The sequence below is a fragment of the Canis lupus genome, chromosome X, assembly GCF_003254725.2.
Source record: "Canis lupus dingo isolate Sandy chromosome X, ASM325472v2, whole genome shotgun sequence".
In the NCBI taxonomy this organism is placed as follows: domain Eukaryota; kingdom Metazoa; phylum Chordata; class Mammalia; order Carnivora; family Canidae; genus Canis; species Canis lupus.
The window spans coordinates 58,360,353-58,387,018 of record NC_064281.1 but is presented as its reverse complement, the minus strand read 5'-3'; the positions used below and the strand labels follow the sequence as shown (position 1 = coordinate 58,387,018).

Below are 26,666 nucleotides of genomic sequence, written 5' to 3'. Positions count from 1 at the left end.
CTTTAATTCATGATTTTATTATTTTGAGTCTTTTTTCTTTTTAATAAGTTTGGCTAATGGTTTATCTTATTAATTCTTTCAAAGAACCAACTCCTGGTTTTGTTATCTGTTCCACAGTTCTTCTGGTTTCCATTTCCTTGAGTTCTGCTTGAATCTGTATTATCTCCCTTCTGCTTGTTCTAGGTTTTATTGCTGTTCTTTCTCCAATTCCTGTAGGTGCGAGGTTAGCTTGTTTATTTGAGTTTTCTATAATTTTTTGAGAGATGCTTTATTGCAATGTATTTCCCTCTTAGGACTGCTTTTGCTATGTTCCAAAGATTTTGAATGGTTGTATCTTGTTTTTCATTAGTTTCCATGAATCTTTTTAATTGTTTCCTCGTGGTCTCTTAGTTGTTTTTCTCTTTTTTCTTCAGCTTCCTCCCTTACCATCAACTTGTCTTCTGTGTCAATCTTTCTTCCACCTCATTAACTCTAGGAGTTAGGACCTCCAGTTTGGATTGCATCTCATTTAATTGATTTTTAATTTCGGCCTCATTAGATCTAAATTCTGCAGTCATGAAGTCTCTAGAATCCTTTATGCTTTTTCCCGAGCCACCAGTACCTTTATAAATGTACTTCTGAATTGGCTTTCTGACATCAAATTGTAATCCATATTCCGTACCTTTTGTCAGAGAGTACTGTTTCTGATTCTTTCTTTTGTGGTGAGTTCTTCCTTCTGGTCATTTTGGTCGGTGCAGAGTGTCTGTATGAGCGGGCTGAGTCCAGAATACCAACCATGACTTAAGTAAATTTCACCCTAGGTCATTCTGACAATGCCAGAGACCAGGAAATGGAAAAAAAAGATGGGAACAAAATAAAACAAAAGGACCACTAATGTGAAAAGCAAAATTTTTTTCTCAAGATTTTATTTATTTATTTAGTCATGAGAGACACAGAGAGAGAGAGAGAGGCAGAGGGAGAAGCAGGCTCCACACAGGGAGCCTGATGTGGGACCCAATCCAAGGACCCGAGATCACGCCCTGGGCCAAACGTACCCAGGCACCCCTGAAAAACAAATTTTAGAACAAAGTAGTAAAAAAATAAAAGGCAAAGAATCCCAAAGTAAATGAAAAAAAAAGAAAAAGAGAAAAAAGCAAAAGTAAAGAGGAAAAAAGAAGGAAACAAAAGGGGGAACTGGGAGTTGGTGGTGGTGAAGAATTTGTAGTGGAGGGAGAATGTTGTCTATCTCAGGGGTCTTAGAGGGTGATCCTCTCGGTTCTGAGTGTATTAAATTCTGTATGTTAGAAGATGCTCAGTCCCAAATGTATATAAACCAGCAATATTTATAGAAAGTCCCAACACTGACCACCAAAACATGTAGAAGATAAAAGAAGGGGGGAGAATGGGAATGAAGAGAGAATATCATCTCACAGAATCAACCAACAGGGTATACCACGTGGTTCCGGGTGCATGCTGGTTATATTTTAAAAGGTATTAACTTCCAACATTGTGATCAAAATGAGGCAGAAAAAATTAAAAACACAAAACAAAAAAAACATATCTCGTATATCTATCAAAATTAAATTATGTTGAAGGGAGTCTAGAAGTGGAAACCATATGTAAGACCTATAATTGTAGAAATATGAAAGTCAAAAAGGAGGAAACTTAAAAATTAAAAGATGGTAAAATATTATAGTAAAGGTGGGAAAAAATATTGGAAATTTTTTTTCCAATAATTTTTTCCTCTAATTCTATATACTATAAATCCCTCCACTTTCCCTGGAGCTTTCCAGTGCTACTTGGTCAAGAACTTGCTTTTACCCTATCCTTCCAGCTGGCCTTCTTGGGGAGGGGTCTTTTGTGCTGTTTCTCAGGTGTCAGTGCCTGGGCAGAGATGACCCCTCTGCTGGGTGCAGGGCTCCATGGGAGCTGTTTTTCCTGTCAGGCCTCTGTTCCCTGGCACCCGCCTCTCTCTTGGTGAAACAAGGGGGGAAAACAACAATTGAGGTGGCCAGATTTCTAGCTCTGGAGTCAGCTTCCCACTAGTAACTAATGCAGTCTCCCAGTCCACACTGGCCTAGATCCTCCTGGGGCTGGCACAGGTGCGCTGATCAGCATAGCTTGTGGGGCGCCCAGCAGCTGGAGAGTTCTCAGTTTCCTGTGCCCAACCTGCTCCCACCTGTCCCGGGGGAGTGCAGGATCTTGGGCTATGTCTGCTCAGCGCCCTGGGATCCGGGGCCCTGTGCTGCTGGAATTGCACTCCTGGGGCATCCAGCTCCCGAATGCAGCAGGGCACAAACACTTCAGTCCAGAGCTGCCTGTCTGACTGACAGGCTTCTCCCAGATGGCTCGCCGGGTGCACTAGGCTCCAGCCCTTTGAGACTGGCTCACAGTCTATGGTGCACTCCCCCACCTCTGCGCACTTCCTCTATTAGTGATTCTGGGAAGCTGGAGGCTTCACTGTCCCTACTGTGATTCTGCCCGAGTTCCCTGCTAAGCACTTATCCGCCTGGGAAGAATCCGGTGTGAATTTTTAAAGTTCCTGCTTTGCCTGGCTTTATAGCCTGACTCCTCTTGGTGCCCCTCCCCCACTTGATTCTTTTTTATTTTATTTTTTTCCACCTTCCTACCTTGCTAGAAGCAAAAACCCTTGTCTCTATAACATTCCGGCAGTTCTCTCTTTAAATCTGAGGTCGAACGCATAGGTGTTCAGGATGATTTGAAAGTTATCTAGGTAAGTTGGTGGGACCAGGTGAGTTGAGAACCCCTAGTTTTCCACCATCTTTGCAAATCTCCCAATTCATCAGTTTTATATAACACTCAGAGCTCGTTACACCATATGCCATCCTTAATGTTCTTCACCCAGTTACCCTGTCCCCCCAGCCTGCTCCCCTCCAGAGACCCTGTTTCCTATGATTAAGAGTCTCTTATGGTTTGTCTCCCTCTCTGATTTTGTCTTATTTTATTTTTTCTTCTTCTATAATTGTTTTGTTTCTTAAATTCTACATATGAGTCAAATCATATGAGAATTGTGTTTCTCTGATAAACTTATTTCACTTAGCATAATATCCTCTAGTTCTGTCCACGTCGTTGCAAAGGGTCCTTTTATTTCTCCTGAACTTAAATTAATGGTAAATAAATGGGCACATTGCAATTAGAGATTGAGCATAACTTTTGTCACATGATTATAATTCAGTAAAAACAGTTTCTCAATTTTTAGAAAACAACAGAGGGATTAAACTCCATATTGAGTCAATTTTGATTGAAATAAATTAGCATCTAGCCTTATTTTTAGAACTCACAAGCCTCTAGGGAGCCAGGTCAAAAGACACTGGCTTTATTTTTTAAATTTTACCTTTAATATACACTGCAGTAAAGTGCACTCCTTTATGGTTTTTAACACATGGATATATTCATGTAACTACTGCCACAGTCAGAGGATATAGAAAAGTGCTACCACCCCAAAAATCTTTGTGTAACCCCTTTGTGAATATATCCTCTTCAGACTCCTAAGTACTGGATACTGTTGATTTGTCCTGTATCATTATAGTTTTGTCATTTTGAGTATACCATATAAATACAATCATATGCCTTTGTCTTTCATCCAAATCATTGAGTATATCAATAGTTCATTTTTCTTTTTATTGCTGAGGTGTAGTTCATGGTATGGGTGTACTATACTTTGTTTATATATCCACTGGTGAACATTTACTTTCTTTCCACCTTTTGGCAATTATAACTAGAGGGACTATAAACATTTAGATATGGTCTTTTGTGTGAACCTGGGTTTTCATTTCTCTGGGACAAAAATCTAGGAGTGGAATTTTTGGGTCATGGTTGCTGTATGTTTAACTCTATAAGAAACTACCAAACTATTTTCCAGAATGGCTATTTTTAACTTCCTGCCAGCAGCGTATGAGAGTTCCAGTTGCTTCACTTCTTTCCCCACAAATGATATTGTCAGGCATTTAGTGGTGTCTTGTGGTTTCAATATATATTTTCCTAATGGCTGATGGTGTTGAATATGCATGTGCTTACTTGCCAGCCATATATCTGCTTTGGTAAAGTGTCTGTTCAAGTGTTTTGTCTGTTTGTATTTAGACTATTTTTATTCTTTAGTGAGTTATTTATAAATTCTGGATATGAGACTTTCCTCAGGTATAATTTGCAAATATTTTCTCCCATCTGTAGCTTTTAAAACAATGTCCTTAATAGTGTTTTATATAGAACAAGAGTTTTAAATTTTGATAGGTTCCAGTTTATCATTTTTTTTCATTTATAGATTGTGTTTAGTTCTTGTGTCTAAGAATTGTTCAACTCAAGGTCATTACAACTTTCATCTGAGTTTTCTCCTAAAAGTTATATGTTTACCTTTTACATTTATGTTTATGTTCCATTTTGAGTTAATTCTTGTATCCAGTTTAGTTGAAAGTTCATTGTTTTGTCCAATTGTTCCTACATGGAGGCTATCCTCTGCCAGTTGAATTTCCTTTGTATCCTATTGCTGCTATAAAAACTTGACACTTGAGGGCCTAAAACAACACATATGTATTATTTTATAAGGTTGGAAGTCCCAAATTAGGTTTCCTGGGTCAGAATAAAAGCATTTGTCAAGCCTATATTCCCTCTAGAGGCTCGTTGGGGAGAATCTATTTCCTTGCCTTTTCTATCTGCATTCCTTGACTTATGGCCCCTTCCTCCATCTTAAAGCCAGCAGCATCTTCAATCTCTGACTCTGACTCTTTTGGTCTGTGTAGTCCTATCTTTTCTCTTGACTTTGACCTGCCCCTGCCTCCTTCTTATAAGGACCCTTTTTTACTATACTTGGACCCCCCAGGTAATTCAGGATACTCTCCCCAGCTCATATTCTTTAATCACATGCAAAGTTTGTGTTGCTATGTAAGATATCATCTTCATAGGTTCTGGAGATAATTACATTAGTACATGGAGATTTTAGGGAGCCATTATTCTCCCTACCATAGTGTGTGTGTGTGTGTGTGTGTGTGTGTGTGTGTGTGTGCGCTTATCCATTGATCTATACATACGTGTCTCTCCATTCATCAGTACCACATTGATTTTATCATTGTAGCTTTAAAGTAAGACATAAAGATAGGTGGTGTGATTCTTCCAGTGTTTTTCCTTTAAAAAATTTTTTTGGCTATTCTAGTTTCTTCCTCTGCCCATATAATTTTAAAATAATCTTGTCTATAGCTACAAAGAAACCATACGGGATTTTTATTTTTTGTTTTTTAAAAGGTTTTATTTATTTATTCATGAGAGGCGCAGGCAGAGACACAGGCAGAGGGAGAAGCAGGCTCCATGTAGGGAGCCTGACATGGGACTTGATCCCAGGTCTCCAGGATCAGGCCCTGGGCTGAAGGTGGTACTAAACCACTGAGCCACCTAGGCTGCCCCCATACAGGATTTTTAAATGGATTTTTATTAAATCCCTAGACCAATGAGGGAAAATTGACATCCCTACTATACTGAGTGTTCCAGTCAGTGCACATAGAATATTTCTCCATTTACATAGATCTTCTTTGATTTATTTCATCTGCATTCATAGCTTTCAGCATACAGATACTGAACATGTACAATTAGACTACTGGTTTCCAGTCAGGGGTGATTTTGCCTTTTAGGGGACATTTGGCACTATCTGGAGACTTTTTTGATGGTCACAGTTTGGGATGAGGGTGCATGTAGTAGGTAGACTTTAGGGATACTGGTAAACATCCTAAAGAGCACAGATTATCTCTTCCCTTAAGAAAGAATGATCTAACCCAGAATGTCTATAGTGCTGAAGGTTGAGAAATCCTGCATTAGGTTTATACTTAAGAATTTATTTGAGGGGGGAGGGGTATTGTAATTTTTAAAAATATTGGTTTCCAGTTATTCATTGCCAGTATATTGATACATTAATAATTATTTATGTTGGTCATTATAATTTATTGATAATTTTATTGATAATTATTGATATATTTGGAGTTTGGTCTACTATTATTTGTTATGCCAGTTTCCTTTCTTTTGTTACTCTCTTACACCTTTGCTGCCATCTTTTGTGTTACTTAAACATGTTTTTCTATCCCATTTTATCTATTGTGCCTTTCAGTGTATTTATTCATACAATTTTTTTGTAGTTGCTCTAGGAATTAGAATATTGATACTAAACTTTTCATAGCTTACTTAAAATGAATATTTTACCATGTAAAGTGGAATATAAAAACCTTACTACCTTTTAAGTCCCTTTACTCTCTCCCTTTATGTTTACCGATTATCTTATGTATTACATCTGTATACATTGAAAACCCCATTAGTCAATTATTTAACTTTTGCTTTTGTCCGTCAAACATATTTTAAAGAACTTAAGAGAATAGGCTACTATATTTGCACAGATATTTACTATTTCTGTTGCTTTTCCTTCATTCCCGATGTTCCAAGTTTCCTTCTGCTTCCATTTCCCATGTGTATGAAGAGTCCTTTAGCAGTTCTTTTAGAGGAGGTCTGCTAGTGATTTATTTTTCCTGAGAACATCTTGATACTCCTTTCATTCTTGAAGGCTAATTTTGCTGATTACCGGATTCTAAGTTGACAGTTCTTTTATCGCTTGAAAAATATGCCACTTCCTGCTGGCCTCCTTGGAAATCTGGTTTCTTCAAATTGTTTTTCCCCTTACATATATTGTATGTAGTCTTTCTTTCTAGCTGCTCTTAAAGGTTTTAAATTTGTCTTTAGCTTTTGGAATTTTAATGATAATGTGTCTTGGTGTGAGTTTCTTTGGTTTTCCCTATTCAGGGGGTTGCTCAGCCTCTTGAATCTGTGAGTTTATGTCTTTTGCCATATTTGGGGAATTTTTAGTCATTATTTCTTTGAATACTTTTTTCAGCCTCACACTTTCTCTCCTAATCTTCTGAGACTATAAAGAGGAGTGATAGATCTTTTTTATAGTCCCATAGACCCTAGAGTCTTGTACCCTCTCCCTCCCTTTTCAGTGTTTTCTCTCTCTTGTTCATATGCAATAAATTTTCTTGTTCTGTTTTCAAGTTGACTGATTCTTTCCTTTGTTCTCTCTATTCTGCCATGAAACCCATACATTCAGATTTTTTTTAATTAGTCATTATATTTTTTGTTTCCAGATTTTTCATTTGGTTCTTCTTTATGTCCTGTATTTTTCTGCTGAGACATTCTATTTTTTGTTGTTTGAAGCATGTTCATAAATGCTCCTTGAAGCACTTTCATGATGGCTATTCTGAAATCCTCATCAGGTAGTTCTAACATTTGTGTCTATTGATTGTATTCTTTTATTTCCAGTTGATATCTTAGTAGTCCTTGGTATAATGAGTGATTTTTTTTTACTTTATTGAAACCTGGATATTTTGGATATTCTATGAGACTGGCTTTTTAAAAAGTCTATTACTTAGCAGGCCTCCTGTGATACTGCTCCAATAGGGATGGGTTGCTGCCTCATTACTTCAGGTGGGATTGAAAGTCCAGGTTCTCATGTTGGCCTCCATTGACTCTGAAAGGAAAGGACTCCTGATGGCTACTAGGGTGGGGTAGGAGTTTAGGCTCTTCAGCAGGATGAAAAGCAAAGCTACACACTAGGAGAAAATGTTTGCAAACTACATACCCAACAAAGGCCTCTATATCTAGAAAAAATATCTAGAACTCTTAATAGCAAAAAAACAAAAACAAAAACCATCCCAAAACAGTCCAGTTATAAAATTTACAAAAGATGTAAACAGATATTTTATCAAAGAGAATATAAGGGTGGAAAATCAGACTACAAAAAGATGTTCAACATCATTTCTGTTAGGGAAACACAAAACCATAAGATAATACTATATGCTTATTAAAATAGTTTCAAAATAAAGGGGTGCCTAGGTGGTTCAGTTGGTTGAATGTCTGACTCTTGGTCTCAGGGTCATGCATTTAGGCCCCACATTGGGCGCCAGCGTGGAGCTTACTTAAAAAAAAGTTTCAAAATAAAAAATAGTGATGATATAAAATGTTGGTGAGGATGTGGAGGAATTGGATCACTCGTACTTTACCGGTGGTGGGAATGTAAAATGGTACAGCCACTCAGAAAGAGTATGGCAGTTTCCTAAAAAAGTTCAGTATAGACTCACCATATGATTTACCAATTACTCTTGGGCATTTATCCCAGAGAATTGAAAACTTATGAACACTTGTATGAAAATTTCCACAGCATCTTTTTATTTGTATTCCAAAACTACAAACAACCAAAATGTCCTTCAGGGATGAATGGTTGAATAAACTTGGTACATCTATGGAATAGTACTTAACTATAAAAATAAGCTAATGAGGGGTACCTGGGTAGTGCAGTTGGTGTTAAGCATTAGACTCTTGGTTTCAGCTCAGGTTATGATATCAGGGTCGTGAGATTGAGCCCCATGTTGGGCTCCATACTCAGTGCAGAGTCTGCTTAAGACTCTCTCTCCCTCTTCCTCTGTCCCTCCCCTCCACACATGTGCATGCTTTCCCTCTCTTTCTCATAAATAAATAAATAAATAAATAAATAAATAAATAATAATAAATCTTTTAAAAAATGAGCTATTGATACATTCATCATCCTTGATGAACCTCAGGGGCATCGTGCAGAGTGGAATAAAAAGGGTCAATCTCAAAAGATTACAAACTATATGATTCTATATATATAATATTCTCAAAATGACTGAACTATAGAGATTAGTGGTTGCCACAGGACAGAGATTGATATTGTGGGGCCAGGTGGGATGGGAGTGAATATAAAGAAGTAGCACAAGAGATTTCTTTTGTTGTGATGGAATAGTTCTGTATCTCGATTGTGGTGATGGTTACATGGATCTGAAGATGGGGTAAGATAGCATTAGGACCATGTAGGCAACATATATAAACCATACATACATGAATATACATTTAAAAATGGTAAAAAACTGAATGGGTTCTGTAATCTAGTTAATAGTAATGTGCCAATATACATTTTTGGTCTTGATATTGAACTATAGCTATGTAAGATGTCATCATTAGGAGATACTGAGTGAAAGGTTATAAGTCTCTTTGTACTACTTTTGCAATTTCTGGATCTACAATTATTTCAAAAGAAAACGTTTTTAAAAAATTCATATTCCTCTGAGGTGGTTTAAGTGTAGTTATCATGAAAGCAGAATATTATGGAAAACCAATATTTGCCACCCCCCACGCTCAAAATACCACAAGGCCAGTGCAGCCAACACACATGTACTAATAAAAACATCTATGCATAATATACTCCTTTCTATTTCATTTATGTTTTTTTATTTCTTTCCTTTAAAAATTATTTATTTGGGGAAACTGGAAGTAATCACCAATTATTATTAGTGGTAGTATATGTTCTTAGCACTGTGCTAACTGCCTTTTTTTCTGTCAGTAAAAATACAAGACAGATAATATTCACATTCTTTACACATTTACAACTATGCTCCCAAATTTGACCAAACATAAACACATTTTCAAGAAAGTAAAATTACACAACTTTTCTTGGTGATAATTTAGTTTCAGTCACTACTCACTCTGGCTGTGGCAAAGATATAATAGGCTGTAAGTTAAAAGAATTGCATGCTAGCTGTACCTATCACTTTTTCTCTCACTCAGGAAATTGTATTAGAAGACAAGTGAGGGGAAAAAAAAGAAGGCAAGTGAGGATGTGGTCTTATTTTACAGAAACCCAGGAATCTGCTCAAATTTATTTAAATTACTTGTGCCATACTTTATATCTGCTTTCAACAGCAGGTTTGAAGGCATCTATTTTAGGGTGCAAATGAAGAATAATAATATGGCCCCTTGCTTTATGAGCTGCTAATATGGCTATGGTGTACTAGAAAAAATTATGAATTTCAAATCAGTCTTAGATTTTAATCCTAGCTCTGCTGCTTACCAGACAAGTCATTAAACCTCATGGAACCTGAGTTTACTCAATTATAGGGTTATCCATTTAATAGAATTGTTATTTCATTCAGCTCTCTCCTTTGCAAAAGGTACCTAGCACCATACATGAGTCCGGTAGCTGTTCACGAAATGTTTGTTTTGCCATGAAAGGTTTGTGAACTGAGGTTGAGAAGCCAGTATATCCATGCACATTACACCTAGAAAGCAAATAAATATATAGTAAAAAGACAAATAATAAGATATAAACTATAAAAAAAAGAGGAGTTGGAAAATGGAAAGTGCCAAATGGGCTTCAGTTTTCATAATAGGAATGGTATTCAGAGTGGGTTTTAGAAAATGGAGAAATAGAAAGGTAAATCAGGCAGGCAGGGCATTTCAAGGAGAAACAAGAGCTTGAGGTTATATGATTATATGAAAATCAGAATTGTGAAATTTATCATACTTGAAACCTGCTTTTCTTTTAGATTATATTTTAAAAGTTAGAAAAAATTTTGAGCAGTTTATCCCATACTGTTATATTCTTAGAAGTATTCCAACATCTGCTGTGTATTTTAATGATATTGTTGAACCTGCTTAGTTGTTAGGACACTTGTATACTTTACTTTGAAATCTTGATTCGGAAGATTTACCTAGCTCCTATCAGTTTTCAGCTGAACTTAGGCTTGTTGACAATATTTTTTATGTTTAACAAGGATGAATGATATAATAATGAGACTTTAATAAGAGCTGGAATTTCATTGTTTTTGTTAAGCCTTATAGAATTGCTTTCAGGGCGCCTGGGTTGCTAAGTTGGTTAAGCCGCTGCCTTCGGCTCAGGTCATGATCTCAGGATCCCAGGATCAAGCCTCGCTTTGGGAGTCCATGCTCTGCTTTCCCCTCCCAACCCCCCCCCCCCCCCCACACACACACACACGCTGCTCTTGCTTGTGTGCTCTCTCTCTCTCTCGGAAATAAATATAAATATCTTTTTAAAAATTGCTTTCATATGTTATTAATGTATATGAAATTAAATCTTTTTTTTTAAAGATTTTGGTTATTTATTCGTGAGAGACACACAGAGAGAGGCAGAGACATAGGAAGAGAGAGAAGCAGGCTCCCTGCAAGGAGCCGGATTCAGGACTCAATTCCCGACCCCAGGATCAAGCCCTGAGCCGAAGGCAGATGCTCAACCGCTGAGCCATTTGGCGTCCCTGAAATTAATTTCTTCAAAGCTTTGGCAGTCTAATCAGTTTTCTGTTCTTAAATGATAGTTGGTGTTTTTGATACTGTAACCTTGCAGAAAATATGACATATGAGTGAATGAATATTTGCCTTGAATACATGAAAGCAGTATACCCATAATTTTCATACTTTTTGGTATATTCTCACGGAGAAATAGGTTGGTTTTTGAAAGCTTAGTTTGGTATTTAGAGGGTTTTGTTTAGTGTTGGAGCAAAGGAATCTTTTTATTTTTATTTTTTTTATTTTTATTTTTTAAATTTTTATTTATTTATGATAGTCACAGAGAGAGAGAGAGAGAGAGAGAGAGAGAGAGGCAGAGACATAGGCAGAGGGAGAAGCAGGCTCCATGCACCGGGAGCCCGACGTGGGATTTGATCCCGGGTCTCCAGGATCGCGCCCTGGGCCAAAGGCCCGCGCCAAACCGCTGTGCCACCCAGGGATCCCAGGAATCTTTTTAAATTTATGTTATTGAATTATAGTTGACATATAATGTCAGTATTAGTTACAGGCATATAACAAAGTGATCCAACAATTCTGCACATTACTCAGTGCTTACCACAATAAATGTAGTCACCATATAACATTACTACAATGTTATTGACTATATTTCTTATGCTGTACGTTTCATCTCCACAACTTTTTTTATTTTATAACTGGAAGTTTGTACCTCTTAATCCCCTTCACCTGTTTTACTCATTTCTTCACCACTTCTCTGACCAAAGGAAGATTTTTGTGGGACAAATAGATCTACCAGTGTTACGTTGTTGTTTTTTTCCCATTGGTGACTCAGCCACAGATACTTGGAATTAATCCACTTTTGAGATACTTTTTTGCTAAATAATTTTAGTTTTACCATTATTTTGGTGGACAAATAATTTTATATATTTGATTGAATACCAACTATATACAAAGCATAGTAGCACTCAACAAGAGTAGGACAAAAAAAGGAATATGATATAGACCATTAAAGATCTAGTAAGAAAGAAAAAATATATATATACATAAATAACAATAAGGCAGTTTGCCTTAAGGTGCCATAAGCTCTGTAGGATTTCAGATAATGGAGAGAGCATTTTGAGTGGATAATCGGGGATTATTTCATGGAGGCATGAGCATTTGACTAATGCGTGTAGCTTGTAAATGAATATTAACATGGCAGTCAGTGTGAGGTAGGAATCCTGAAATGACAGCTCTCCAAAGCCGAAGATTTTATCTTTATAAACTGGGAAAATCATTTCAGTACTAGTAAATGATTAATATCTAAACATTACCATAAATACTAATTTAAGGTAAATATTTGTACTTTTAGAAAATATTTTGTATATGATGGATAATTACTGCTTTTATATTTTTAGGCCATGAATATTGTGGTTCCCTTCATGTTTAAATATGCTGTAGACAGCCTCAACCAGATGTCAGGAAACATGCTGAACCTAAGTGATGCACCAAATACAGTTGCAACCATGGCAACGGCAGTTCTGATTGGCTGTATGTGTGATTCTTTTATCTGTCTACAGGTGTTGACTTTCTTCAAGAAGGTTTCATCATATTTGAGATGACCTTTTCATCACAAACACAACGTAGCATTTTCAGTGTCTATCATTTTATGTGAGAGTTTTGATATGTAATATTTAAAGATTTTTATGATCTACTTTTTAAAAATTCTGTAATAGCCTCATTTTTCAAGTTCTAGAAAAACTAATATGAAATAAGACATTAAATTCATAATAATATAACTTTTAATAGTCTCTTTATAAGATAACCTTTTCAGTAATTCTAGTTTTTTCTTGCTGTTGTTGTTAATTATTTAATAAATAGCTAAATAATGATATATGTACATTAATGCCTTATTAAATTATATTCAATAGCCATGACACAAATATACCATTTATAAAGAACAGCACATGTTGCTTTGTTCCCTCATGCATTAGAAAGGACACTTTATTGAGACTCAGGAGACTTGAATGGGAGTATTCTTTAGTCAAGGCCCTTGATTTTTCAGGATCTTGATTTTTATCATTTGTTATTTTGGGGAGTTAAAGGAGATTTAAAAAAAAAAACTACAGACATATGGTACATTTGTCCACAGTAAGGCCATATGGGCTACTATTTACTAAAAATATTTAGTTGGAAAAAAATCTTTCAACATCTGGAATTTATAGAGGAAAATAACACTGAAAAGGATCCATAGTGGTGGAAAGATTGGTACTCATTAGGCTAGATTCTTTCTAGGTTTATTTTAATGTAAGTTTTTTGTGATGTATTCATTTAATGTATATACACTTTCTTACTATATACTTATCATTTTACCCTCCTATGATTCTAATGTTTTTACAACCCATTTTTTTTTCTTTCGAATGTATTGCTAGATGGTGTATCAAGAGCTGGAGCTGCCTTTTTTAATGAAGTTCGAAATGCAGTATTTGGCAAGGTAGCACAAAATTCAATCCGAAGAATAGCCAGAAATGTCTTTCTCCATCTTCACAACCTGGATCTGGCTTTCCACCTGAGTAGACAGACAGGAGCTTTATCAAAGGCTATTGACAGAGGGACAAGGGGTATCAGTTTTGTCCTGAGTGCTTTAGTATTTAATCTTCTTCCCATCATGTTTGAGGTGACTCTTGTCAGTGGTATTTTGGTAAGTAATACATTTTTCATAACAGGCTTTTATCTTACATTCTCATGAGTAGTTATTTAGTACTTGAAGCTCTTGTGCTATTGAATGCTCATGGTTTGAAAGCAAAATTCTGTGGTATCAGAAGGGTTATTCAGTTCACTTAATTATTTTGCCATAAACTTCAAGAGACTGTCCAAAATCTTGTTATTGTAAAGAGTTGGTTGGTTCTATGTATAGATCAGTCATTTAACTAGTGCTTGTAATTTTTTTGTTAGTAGAGATATTTGTATATGACTTTGGACTGGTATGCTCAGATTATCTAGATTTTTATTTACCATTTATTACAATTTCATACTTTGTAATTAAAAGTGTATATATACTCTTTATCTCTCTTAAGGCTTATTGCATTATTTTTGTCACATTAAACAGTAGTATCAATGTGGCAAATGTAGTTTGGCTTTCTTCCCTTGCTACCTAATGTAGCTTTTCTAAGGTATTTGATTACTCACATAATTATTTATTTATTTATACAACTTCCCATCAACATATTTTTATTAAAATCTTTTGACTGATACTTGCTGTTGTATATTGTAAACTGTTTCGCAAGAACAATGACTTTATCATTTCTGCATTTTGCCTTCTCCAGTATTATAGATGTGGTGCCCAGTTTGCTTTGGTAACCCTTGGGACACTTGGTGCATACACAGCATTCACAGTTGCTGTTACACGGTGGAGGTAAAGTATTTCCCAGGAGCCAGTCAAGGTTCAGAAATTAGTTATGCTTTCATAGCAAAAATTTCATGTCTATGCGAATCTTTGTCTTACAGAACTAGATTTAGAATAGAAATGAACAAAGCGGATAATGATGCAGGTAACGCTGCCATAGACTCACTGCTGAATTATGAAACTGTGAAGGTAATATGTTTAATTATGCTTTCCTCTGCCTTTCACATCACACAAAGATTTGTTCTGCCATTTAATTGAATAAGTGCTGTTAAGTTAGAGCTTCAGATTAGGATAGGACCTTTAGGTGTGATAGATTAATTGTGCTTTATTATTTTTCTTTATTTGGAAATTGTCCTTTCTACCTCCATTTTTGTATGGCAGCATCAGACTTTTACCTTCTGAATTAGCACCTTGATTTAGAATAAACACTAAGCTAAACAAACTGACATGTAAGTTCTTGACTCTGTCCCTCAGTGTACCTAGCATAGTGCTCATTTATGTGTTCATTTTTCATTTAACAAGTATTACTGAATGCCTTTTGTATCCAAAGCACTACACTAAGTCTTGTGATGGGGAAGGGTGATAAAAAACTATTAATATTTAATCCTTGCCCTCCCAGAATTAACTCCATAAACTGGGAGAATTTAAGTATGCAGGTGACTATACAAGAAGGCATAATGTAGTCGGGACAGTGAGATCTGTCAGTTCAGTCTCGGGGGATCAGGGAAAGGCTTTGTGAAAGAAGTGCCTTTAACAGCTTTTGTTTTTTTAAGATTTTTTTTTTAAGTAATCTCTACATCCAGTGTAGAGGCTTGAATTTAAAACCTTGAAATCAAGAGTCGTCTGTTCACCAACTAAGCCAGTCAGGCATCCCCCTTAACAGCTTTTTTAGATCTGGATTTAAATTAACCAGGCAAAAAAAATATAAATAAATTAATTAATTAACCAGGCATTCATCAAAATGAGATGAATTTTATGGACTTTTCGAAATACAGTTCATTATGGAAAAGTATAGGAGTACCATAGTCCAATGTATTGAAAGTCAGTTTTTTAAATGGAGTATACAGTATAGAGTTGTATGCATAACATAAAATCAGATGAAAAAGATACTAATCACTTAAGAGAATAAATTCTAATTGTACTTGTATGTAATTTTTATATATTTTGTAGTATTTTAATAATGAAAACTATGAAGCACAAAGATATGATAGATTTCTGAAGACATATGAGACTGCTTCATTGAAAAGTACCTCTACTCTGGCTATGTTGAACTTTGGTCAAAGTGCTATTTTCAGTGTTGGTTTAACGGCTATTATGGTGCTCGCCAGTCAGGGCATTGTAGCAGGTAATGGATCTGCAATTTTCACGTTTATAGATGTTTCACTTAATCTTTATAAATAAAGATTAATGAAAGGAATGTATATATTAGTCTTAGTTACAAAATATATTCAGTAAGATGCTTTAAGATCCTCTAACTTTTCTTTTTGTACGAGAATGTGTTTTCTTAATTGTATGATGTTTAACTTATTTTTGTTTGATACTACAAGTTTAGCACTAGTTAACTAATTAATTAGGACTACTATTTATACATTTTGTGGGGCTACATACTGACTCTTTCAGGAGTAACTTCTTTTTTTTAGCATCTAATATTTCTAATTTCACTTGTAGACCTGGAAAGCAATGTAATTAATTTAGTGTTTAGTCCAAAGGACCAAAATGCAAACATACTTTTTTTATAATTACTATTTACATTTTAATCTAGGAAGATTCATTTGCAGAACATTTCAAAAGTAAATAATGTCTCTGCCTCTTTTCTGTAACCTACCCACTCAGGATTTATTCATTTACTGTGACCTTAATACGTGGTTTATCATTCCCATTCATGATATCCATTTTCTCCATTTTTTTAATATATACTTTAAAAAAGTTTCTATTTCACATTACAAAGAAATTTGCCAGTGTCTTATGAAGAAGTGAAAGATTTTTAGCCATCCATTTCTATCTTCACTTAGACCATTATGTATATGTATATAGTATATATGTATGTAGTATAGTATGATCCTATATATATATATAGTATATGGGTGAACAGTTCCCATTCCACTTATATCAAGTTCCCTATATTCCTAAATCATGAATTAAAATGCCTTGAAATTTGAGTAGGCCTTAAGAGTTGCTGGTTATTTGCATTTTGTAGCATATTCCAGACTAATAGACTATAAACTCCTCTGTCTTAAGCTGGGAAAGTATATAACATCTAAAATACCTTTTTTCCCTTCTGCCAACTACATATTAAGGTACCCTTACCGTTGGAGATCTAGTAATGGTGAATGGACTGCTTTTTCAACTTTCATTACCCCTTAACTTTCTGGGAACTGTGTATAGAGAAACTAGACAAGCACTCATAGATATGAACACCTTGTTTACTCTACTCAAGGTAGACACTCGAATTAAAGTAAGTAATCTATTTAGTACCTTTTTAAAAGCATGTGAGCATCATCCCATTAATAGGATCATTGTCAGGGAATATTTACATCACCATTTCAGCAAACTGGTTTCCCTTGTGCAAGAATTAGAGCTATCATGTGTATTAAGAAGTTGTTACAGCTTTTACTTTCATGTTTAGAAACATTACAGTGTTAGTAAATATTATTCCTAAAAGCTAAATTTTGTTAAATTGAATTATTTGTACTTGGACTTGATTTACTTCTGCTAATAATGATATATGATGTGTGATTGCCTTTCCTCACATCCTCAGCTTCCTTACTACCCTGCCCACCATCCCTCTACCTGCCCCACAAAATTGCTCGAAACCAAAGCATTTAAGTGTTTTTGACCTTAGTGAAGAATGGAAAACAAATCTTTAAAAGCATGCTTGGAAGTGATCTAACTCTATTTATAAACCTCCTCTTTCCCCATTATTCTCCTTTTTCTCTCTGAATTAGAGAATTGTCTGCTTGACTGTACTCTACATGGTGTATAAAAGTGGCTTTTTTCCTTCTTCCCTACTAGGACAAAGCAATGGCATCTCCCATTCAGATCACACCACAGACAGCTTCGGTGGCCTTTGATAATGTGCATTTTGAATACATTGAGGGGCAGAAAGTCCTTAGTGGAATATCTTTTGAAGTCCCTGCAGGAAAGAAAGTGGCCATTGTAGGAGGTAGTGGGTCAGGGTGGGTAATTCAGTTATTTATAAAATTCTGCATCATTGATTGATGATTCCCAATGTAATATTTTTTCTTTACCATAATAAAATGATTATAATGGTTTAAAACATGTTCCCTAATGCCAGTAAGAGCTAAATAATCTTTCCTTGTCTCCAATTTCAGGAAAAGCACAATAGTAAGGCTGTTGTTCCGCTTCTATGAGCCTCAGAAGGGTAACATTTACCTTGCTGGTCAAAATATACAAGATGTGAGCCTGGAAAGCCTTCGGAGGGCAGTGGGAGTGGTACCTCAGGTATTTAAAAAAAAAAAACCCTATTTGGGGGAAGGTTTATTGGGTTGATAGATATTTTGTTAGAATAATTTGAATTCAGAGTCAATATAGGGGAGCCTGGGTAGTTCAGTCAGTTAAGCATCCTGAGATGGAGCCCTGCGATGGGCTCTGTGCTGGGCATAAAACTTGCTTGGGATTCTCTCTCTCCCTCTCTATCTGCCCGTCCCCACTCTGCTCATGTGTGTGCTCATTCTCTCTCTCTCTCTCTCTCTCTCTCTCTCCCTTTCTCTCTCTATTTTACATTTTTTCCTTCTTTTCTGCTATTATTTTTTTAAAGATTTTATTTATTCATGAAAGACACACACAGAGAGAGGCAGAGACACAGGCATAGGGAGAAGCAGGCTCCATGAAGGGAGCCCAACATGGGATTCGATCCCGGGACTCCAGGATCATGCGCTGGGCTGAAGGCAGGTGCTAAACCGCTGAGCTACCTAGGGATTCTCTCTCTCTCTCTCTCTCTCTCTCTCTCTCTCTCTCTCAAAAAAAAAAAAACAGTCAATATATGCTAAGTAGGAAGCATTAGGCCCTACAGTCTAAATTCTGTTACCAAAAAGACTAAAAAAATGTGAATGGAAAATGTGCATGACGGAAAGATTTTTTTTTTTAAGTCTTAGAAAGCATAATATAAAGGAAAGAGCCCAGACTAAACTCAGATAGATATGGGTTCTTTTTTTTTTAATTTTTATTTATTTATGATAGTTACAGAGAGAGAGAGAGAGGCAGAGACACAGGCAGAGGGAGAAGCAGGCTCCATGCACCGGGAGCCCGATGCGGGATTCGATCCCGGGTCTCCAGAATCGCGCCCTGGGCCAAAGGCAGGCGCCAAACCGCTGCGCCACCCAGGGATCCCAGATATGGGTTCTAATCCCAACTCTAACCCTTATAAGTTGTGTTCTTGGTCCTCAGTTTCCTTGTCTTTAAAATAAGGATTAAAAAAAAATAATAAGGATACTAGCCATTTTTCTTATATGATAAAATTATTATCCTATATAGATTAGAGATAATATAAAGCACCAAGCACAATGTCCATCACAATTGCTCAGTAAATGAAAACTATTACTGTAATTTTGAAAGTTTTTGACACTGAAGCAGTATGGCTCTCTGCTTCCATGTTTGTATGCCTTGTTTACCACTGTCCTCTTTGTGCCAGCCACAGTGCCTGACTTGTAGTAAGTATTTAATAAGTATTTGTTGAATGACTTTAGAGGGGAAAATAAATTCAGAGCAAACTCTGAGAAGACAACAAGGATGCCTTATAGCATATGAATTTTTCTTATGCAAAAAGCCAATAGAGAGACCTGGGAACAAGTTGCAGGCTAGAATCTGAATTAAATTCCTGAGAGAACTGTAAGAAAGAGATCAGACAGGGATGTGTAATTTATAAAAGGTCCCCATATGAACTGAGACATGCCATTCTGCACTCCCTTTTTCACTAAGAATCCCAAATGTTAGTGTGCATGAATCACCTAGGGAGATTATTGAAATTCCAACTCTTTGACACACCTTAGTTCTGGCTTAGGAGGCTGTGTAGGGCCCAGGAACCTGCATTTTTTAATATGCCTCCTAGATTATTCTGATATAGATAATTCATAGACTCTGTTGAGAAATACTGACCTAAACTGTATATTAAGTGAACTGAATTTTGGATTTTTCTGTGTAGGGCTCGGTGTCCTCATCTATGCAACTAGATTCCTGTCATTCTCTTGGGCTATGTAACAGTTATTCTTTACCTTTTGAAAAATAAGACATTTGATTCACTAAGGGAAAAAATACATAGTTAATAAAGAAAAGATCCTAATCCTCACTGGAGGGTTTACCAATATAAATTAAATTAACAGTGGAATACCATTTTTTGCCTGTCAGCAAGATTTTAGAATTCATGACATCCATTTTGGGCAAGGCTGTGTGAAATGTCTAGTCTGTTGTTTGGCTAGTGGAAGTATACAGCTTTTCTGACAAGCATCTTGGCAATATATGTCAAGAGCCAGAAAAATATTGATACCCTTTATGCCAATAATTTTGCCTCTAGGAAGTTTTAGTAAGGAAGTAAACAGAGATGTGAACAGATTTTTACACGCAAAGATGTTCAGTACAGCATTATTTATAGTATCAGAAGTTGAAAACAATGTGAATATCCAACAATAAGTAGATGGTTAGATTTATCAACATAGGATCAAATGTCATACAGCCATTTATAGATATGCTGCTTGTAAAGAATATTGTCATAGAAAAATACTTAGATACAAAATGTAAAAAGAAAGCACACCTGGATGGCTCAGTGGTTGAGTGTCTGCCTTTGGCTCAGGTCATGATCCCGGGGTCATGGGATCGAGTCCCACAACAGGCTCCCTGCAAGGAGCCTGCTCCTCCCTCTGCCTATGTCTCTGCCTCTCTCTGTGTGTCTCTTATGAATAAATAAAATATTTTTAAAAAATGTGAAGAGGTGATACCATGTGAAGTATAACATCCAGGGCAGTCCGGGTGGCTCAGCGGTTTGGCGCTGCCTTCAGCCCAGGATGTGATCCTGGAGACCCAGGATCGAGTACCACATCGGGCTCCCTGCATGGAACCTGCTTCTCCCTCTGCCTGTGTCTCTGACTCTCTCTCTGTGTCTCTCATAAGTAGATTAATGGAATCTTAAATAAATAAATAAATAAATATAACGTCCCAATTTTATAATACTAAATGAATACATGTAACTAGAGAAGAAAGGAGAAATACACCAAAATGTTAATAGTTATTGCTACATGATAGGATTATGAATAATTTGATAAATTTTTATTTTACCATTTTTAAAGATTTTCAAAGTTTCCAGTTAGCATTTGTTAGCTCTTTTTTGAATATAAAATATTATTTTAAAAATAAGTATTTTCTCTTTATAGAACTTTAAGGTTATTGGGTTTAAGTACCATTTCAATGTAAGAACACTTTATATTAGTAGTTGATATAAAATGATTAAAATATTTTTTGAAGTAATATCTGAAACTCGAGCTGATTGTGTGGTAAAAGATCTTAATTAATTATCTTAGCTAATGTGAACTAATGGAGCCATTTTATTTAATCTAACTAACTGTTGCCTTTCAACCATTTAGAGACTAAAAGGAAAGTGGAGATGGATGTTTACTTTAAGTAAATTAGATTTAGTGTGCTATGTCAGAATAAGATGAAATGTCAAATGAATGCTTGTAGTGACCTTTCTCCAAAAAATATCTATAATGTATAAGTCCTTTGAGTCCTTTGTTTTCCATGTCCAATTAAAAAGCTTGTTTTCTGTGTCCAATTTAAAAGTTTCTGAGAAAAAAAAATAAAAAAATAAAAGCTTCTGAAAAACATGTAACATATGTAACCTCATTAGTAATTAGAGAAGTGCTAATTTAAACAAAAAGCACATTTTACCCCAAATGTAGCAACAGCTGAAACTTATTAATCTGCAGGGTTGCTGAGGATATGAGTGTCTGACACCCTTATACACTCTGGGTTGTAGTATGTATACTTTTGGAGCATTTTGGAAGACAATTGGGCAGTACTATCAAATGATAAATATATGCTTACATTTTAATTCATCAGTCTATTCCTAGGAATCTCTCTTCTTTTTTTTAATAAATTTATTTTTTATTGGTGTTCAATTTACCAACATACAGAATAACACCCAGTGCTCATCCCGTCAAGTGCCCCCCTCAGTGCCCGTCACCCATTCACCCCCACCCCCGCCCTCCTCCCCTTCCGCCACCCCTAGTTCGTTTCCCAGAGTTAGGAGTCTTTATGTTCTGTCTCCCTTTCCTAGGAATCTTTCTTATAGAAATATGCAAGTGCACAAAGTCCTATATACAATGATATTTTATTCCAACATTGTTTGTAGTAGCAAAAATTTGTAAACTACATTAATGTCTATTAGTAGAGAAATAAAAAAGCGAGGTAGGATTCTGTTACTGACATGAACAATTACTAGGGTATGTTAAATGAAAAGATCAATTTATCAAATTATATATATATATATATATTATATACTATATATAACATGACCCCACTGTGTTGAAAAAAGCAAACTATATGGTATATAAATTCATCCAAAAAAGTCTGGACTGATAACTCAACAAATTGTTCATGGTGATTATAGTTGGGAAGGAAAATGGAATTGTAGGGATGAGGGGGGTGATAAAGGAGTTACCACATTTTATTCTTTATGCCTTTATGTCTTTACTAAGTTGTTTGAATTTTTTGTAATGAACATACATATATGTGTACATATATATAAATCTGCTTCAGGATGCTGTCCTATTCCATAATACTATTTACTACAACCTCTTATATGGAAACATCCATGCTTCACCTGAGGAGGTATATGCGGTGGCAAAATTAGCTGGACTCCATGATGCAATTCTTCGAATGCCACATGGATATGACACACAAGTAGGGGAACGAGGACTCAAACTTTCAGGTAATTAGAGATTTTAGATCTGCCCCCACTGTGTACTCCCTTCAAACTTTAATTTGTCAGAGCCATTGTCTAGAAAATGTAGTGACAGAGTATACACCGAGTGCTCATCTAGTCACTCTCAACAAGGTCAAGTCTCAGCCATTACTATAAATGATTCAACATGTTGGAAATAACTGTTCTCAAGTCATGCAGGTGTCTTTTTTTTCTCACATGCAACTGCAAACTATAAGTGCTTAATGGTAAATTACTAATACATGCTCAGGTCAGTGTTAATTTATCATCCATAATTTTAATATTAAAGGAAAGTCAGCATCATTATTCACCTGAGAAAGTAGTAAGAGTAGGGAAAAGTAATTTGATAGTAAATAGTATATCTCACCATATTTCCTAGATTGTTATGGGGTGCTTTCAATACTTTAGACTTCCTTATACTTGACTTTCATTACAGCCAATTTCATTTTCATGTCCCTGCTGGCTCAGTGGTCAAGTACATTTTGGGGCTGGTCCATTTCTATTTAAGTGTTTAATTATGAGATTGCTAGGTTTAATGATTATCCTACAATGCTTGAATCTTTTGGAGGAACAAGAAAAATGTATTTTCACCCAAAATTATTTGAATTCCAAAAGTATAATGATATCTATGCCTGAAAGTATTAATGTAACTCATATAAACACACTATATATCCTTTATATTTATTCTTCATTCTAGTTTAAGGAGGGATGGAAGTGAGGCAAAAAGAGAATGAAGAACACTACATGAATTTTAATGATTCCCCGTTCCTTTCATTACAAACTGACCATTTCATTACAAACTGGCTTTATTTATTCACAGGAATGATTAGGTACATACTGTGTACAAGCTAATATGCTAAATGATTTTAGAGTTAAAAAGATGAAGCATAAACAGACTTGCTGTCAAGGAATTTGCAGTCCATTAGAAAGTTTTCATCTAGATTTAGAAAATGTTAAGCAAAGATCATTTTTAAGTTAGTTTGGTTTATAATAGTTTTTTGATTATCACCTGGTAGTATAAGATGCTTGCATCATTCCAGTCCCCCTTTATACTTTACCACAGCTTTTAACAGGAGTAGTGTCCAGCTAACTAGATCACTCCTGGATGATTTGTCCATTTGGCTAATTCTAAAGATCTCCAGGTTTTCACATAATATAACATATATTTATAGGCCTCTCAACATATGACTCTGCCTCAAATAGCTATGCCACATGCCATTTTCCAATCATTTTTTCACCCTCTCTGCATGCCTTTGGGAGTAGGAATGGCTAAAGAAATTTTGTTCTTTCCTAATATCCATTGCCTTGGAGTTAGACCTCTCTAAATGAACAGCATTGTATTATTTAGCATCTATGCCAATATTTATGGTAGGGAACAAACAAATGTTTCTTCTCCAAGTTCCAAATTTCTATTGAATAGAATTGAAACTGGGCTGGATTCTACTTGAAATTTGGAGGCATGTTTAAACTAGTCCTTCCTCTGAGTATCTGCTTCTTTTAGGAGGTTTCTGCTGCTGAGTTGCTAGGTGGGTAAGGAGACAGTTCTGGCATGATGCTTGCTTTTGTAGGAGAATTTTGATCTTACTAAATGAGGAAGAGTGTGGATAGTATAAATACAAACTTACTAATATTAGATATAAGGAGCTCCCTTTACAAGTTGAAAATAATAATTGCAGAAAAAATAAAACTGAAACAATATCTGGTATACCAGATAATAAATAGGTGGTGCTTATTTCCTGAAGAGGTTACTGAAGCTGAAAATTACAAGTTTTTTTAGACATTAATAAATTAATTGAAAAAAAAGGTTAAAGGGGGCATATTCAGCAAAGCATCATTCTCTGTAGTTCTATGTAAGATTGATGACCTTAGACCTATAGGAGTCCCAGTGAGGAAAGAAAGATTGCTTTATTTTCACTAGAATATATTTAGGAACAAACATGGCCTTGGGTATTTTGTTAGGAAGAGCATTGAACTGGGAGTCCGGTCTGGTCCAGATTCCACTGGAAGTTGCTCTGTGATCTTGGGCAAATCACTAAACTTTTCTGGGCCTCTTTTTCCTTTCTGCTGTTCTAGAGACCCATAGCAAATAACCAAGATGAAATAGGTACCTAGTGTATACCTTTAACTTTGAAGAGTGCTGTGAAAATAGTATATGTCAAAAGAATTCTTGAGAAGAATACTGGCTGAATGGTACTTTTTTTAAGAAATAAATGTAGATATTTATAGTTTGTCATTGCCAGGTTTCAGATATTGAATTTTATTTGGCATTGTTGATTCTCTAATATTGAAATTTTCCTGAGATTGCTGTACATTGGGAAGTAATATAAAGTAACACATGTAATGAGCATATTCTTGGTGAGAGAAATAATTGTGGAATGGAAGCTGTTCTCCTCGTACTCTCAGCTGCCACAAAGTCAAAATCCAGAATTATATTCATATTCCAGGGTATATAATTTGTCAAAGGATATCATATACAAACTTAGACTCTTCTGAGTAAAATAAACAGTTGTCAGAGTAGACAGATATGTTGAAGGCATTACTTGGTGGTTATGATCAGTGGAAATACTAGAAACATGAAATGTGTTAATATTATACTTCTTTAAACTAAATATTTCTTTACCAGGAGGAGAAAAGCAAAGAGTAGCAATTGCAAGAGCCATTTTGAAGAACCCCCCAATCATTCTCTATGATGAAGCCACTTCATCATTAGATTCAATTACTGAAGAGGTAAATGATGATGAAATGCAATGCTCTTCAATTCTCGGTGCTTAACTTTTCTCCTTAGAAGTTTCAGTAAAATGGCTACATTCTTTTGTATTTTGAATGAAGTTCAGGAGGAGGTACTGTAGTGCAAAAAAACCTAGCCCTTTTTCCCCATATAGCAAGTGTTGTTAATAAGAATGCCAAAAAGCATTGAACTATCACATTGCTAAGTCCATTTGCAAAAGTGTCTCCTTTTAGAACCTTGTAAGTATTGTATTATTCTTGTATCTTGCAAAGATTATAAGAATTGCCTAATCTGACAAAGGAAAGATGTTTTAGTCTTTCTGCTATTGCCACTTAACACTCATGAAAATAGGTCATGTAAATGATAATGACACAATAAACACCAGAAAGCCTTTCACTTATCATGGAGCAACTCACTGAAGTTCAAGTCATGCACACAGCCTGTAGTGCTACTATAAATTTATATGCATTTCACAAAAAGTATTGTGGAACCTCAAGATGTCCTGATACTCAATGTCATGGTATAACTCAGGAACTACATTAGACTTCATAACAACATCTTTGCATTATATATAAATGTTTTAACAATAATTATAATTTCACGAATGGATCTCCTTAATCTACTACTGAAGATAAGCAGATATTATCAATCTCTTACCTCCATTCACCTACATTTTACTCATATATGGTGAAAAACTAGTGTTGAAGGATAGACTAAATTTCAGCATTACAGCAAAATATTTGCATATGTAGTTAAGTTTCAGGGCATATTATTCGATCTGCCTGCCATATGTTTAAAACAGTTTATTATCTAAGTGACTTGTTTACCATAAGGATTTGTTCTTTGTTTGTTTGTTTATTTATTTATGTATTTATTTATTATTGGTGATCAATTTGCCAACATATAGACTAACACCCAGTGCTCATCCCGTCAAGTGCCCCCCTCAGTGCCTGTCAGCCAGTCACCCCCACACCCCGCCCACCTCCCATTCCACCACCCCTTGTTCGTTTCCCAGAGTTAGGAGTCTCTCATGTTCTGTCTCCCTTTCTGATATTTCCCACTCATTTTTTCTCCTTTCCCCTTTATTCCCTTTCAATATTTTTTATATTCTCCAAATGAGAGACCATATAATGTTTGTCCTTCTCCGATTGACTTATTTCACTCAGCATAATACCCTCCAAGTCCCTCCATGTCGAAGGAAATGGTGGGTATTTGTCATTTCTAACAGCTGAGTAATGTTCCATTGTATACATAGACCACATATTCTTTATCCATTCATCTTTCAGTGGACACCGAGGCTCCTTCCACAGTTGGGCTATTGTGGACATTGCTGCTATAAACATCAGGGTGCAGGTGTCCCGCTGTTTCATAGCATCTGTAACTTCGGGGTAAATCCCCAACAGTGCAATTGCTGGGTCGTAGGGCAGGTATATTTTGAACTCTTTGAGGAACCTCCACACCATTTTCCAGAGTGGCTGCACCATTTCACATTCCCACCAGCAGTGCAAGAGGGTTCCCCT

General features: G+C 35.7%; 1 protein-coding gene across 5 annotated transcripts in view; it reads left to right on the top strand.

The window, feature by feature from the left end:
* Positions 1–26,666, top strand: part of ABCB7 (ATP binding cassette subfamily B member 7) — a 164,885-nt gene that overhangs the window by 105,891 nt on the left and 32,328 nt on the right. For all 5 annotated transcript variants that reach the window (XM_025466221.3, XM_025466223.3, XM_025466222.3 and 2 more), the window contains 10 exons: positions 12,480–12,612; positions 13,494–13,762; positions 14,388–14,476; positions 14,569–14,656; positions 15,638–15,812; positions 16,765–16,922; positions 17,480–17,643; positions 17,800–17,929; positions 22,235–22,406; positions 25,042–25,145. In XM_025466221.3, the coding sequence (XP_025322006.1) occupies positions 12,480–12,612; positions 13,494–13,762; positions 14,388–14,476; positions 14,569–14,656; positions 15,638–15,812; positions 16,765–16,922; positions 17,480–17,643; positions 17,800–17,929; positions 22,235–22,406; positions 25,042–25,145 (1,482 nt within the window). The remainder of the gene's footprint in view (positions 1–12,479; positions 12,613–13,493; positions 13,763–14,387; positions 14,477–14,568; positions 14,657–15,637; positions 15,813–16,764; positions 16,923–17,479; positions 17,644–17,799; positions 17,930–22,234; positions 22,407–25,041; positions 25,146–26,666) is intronic.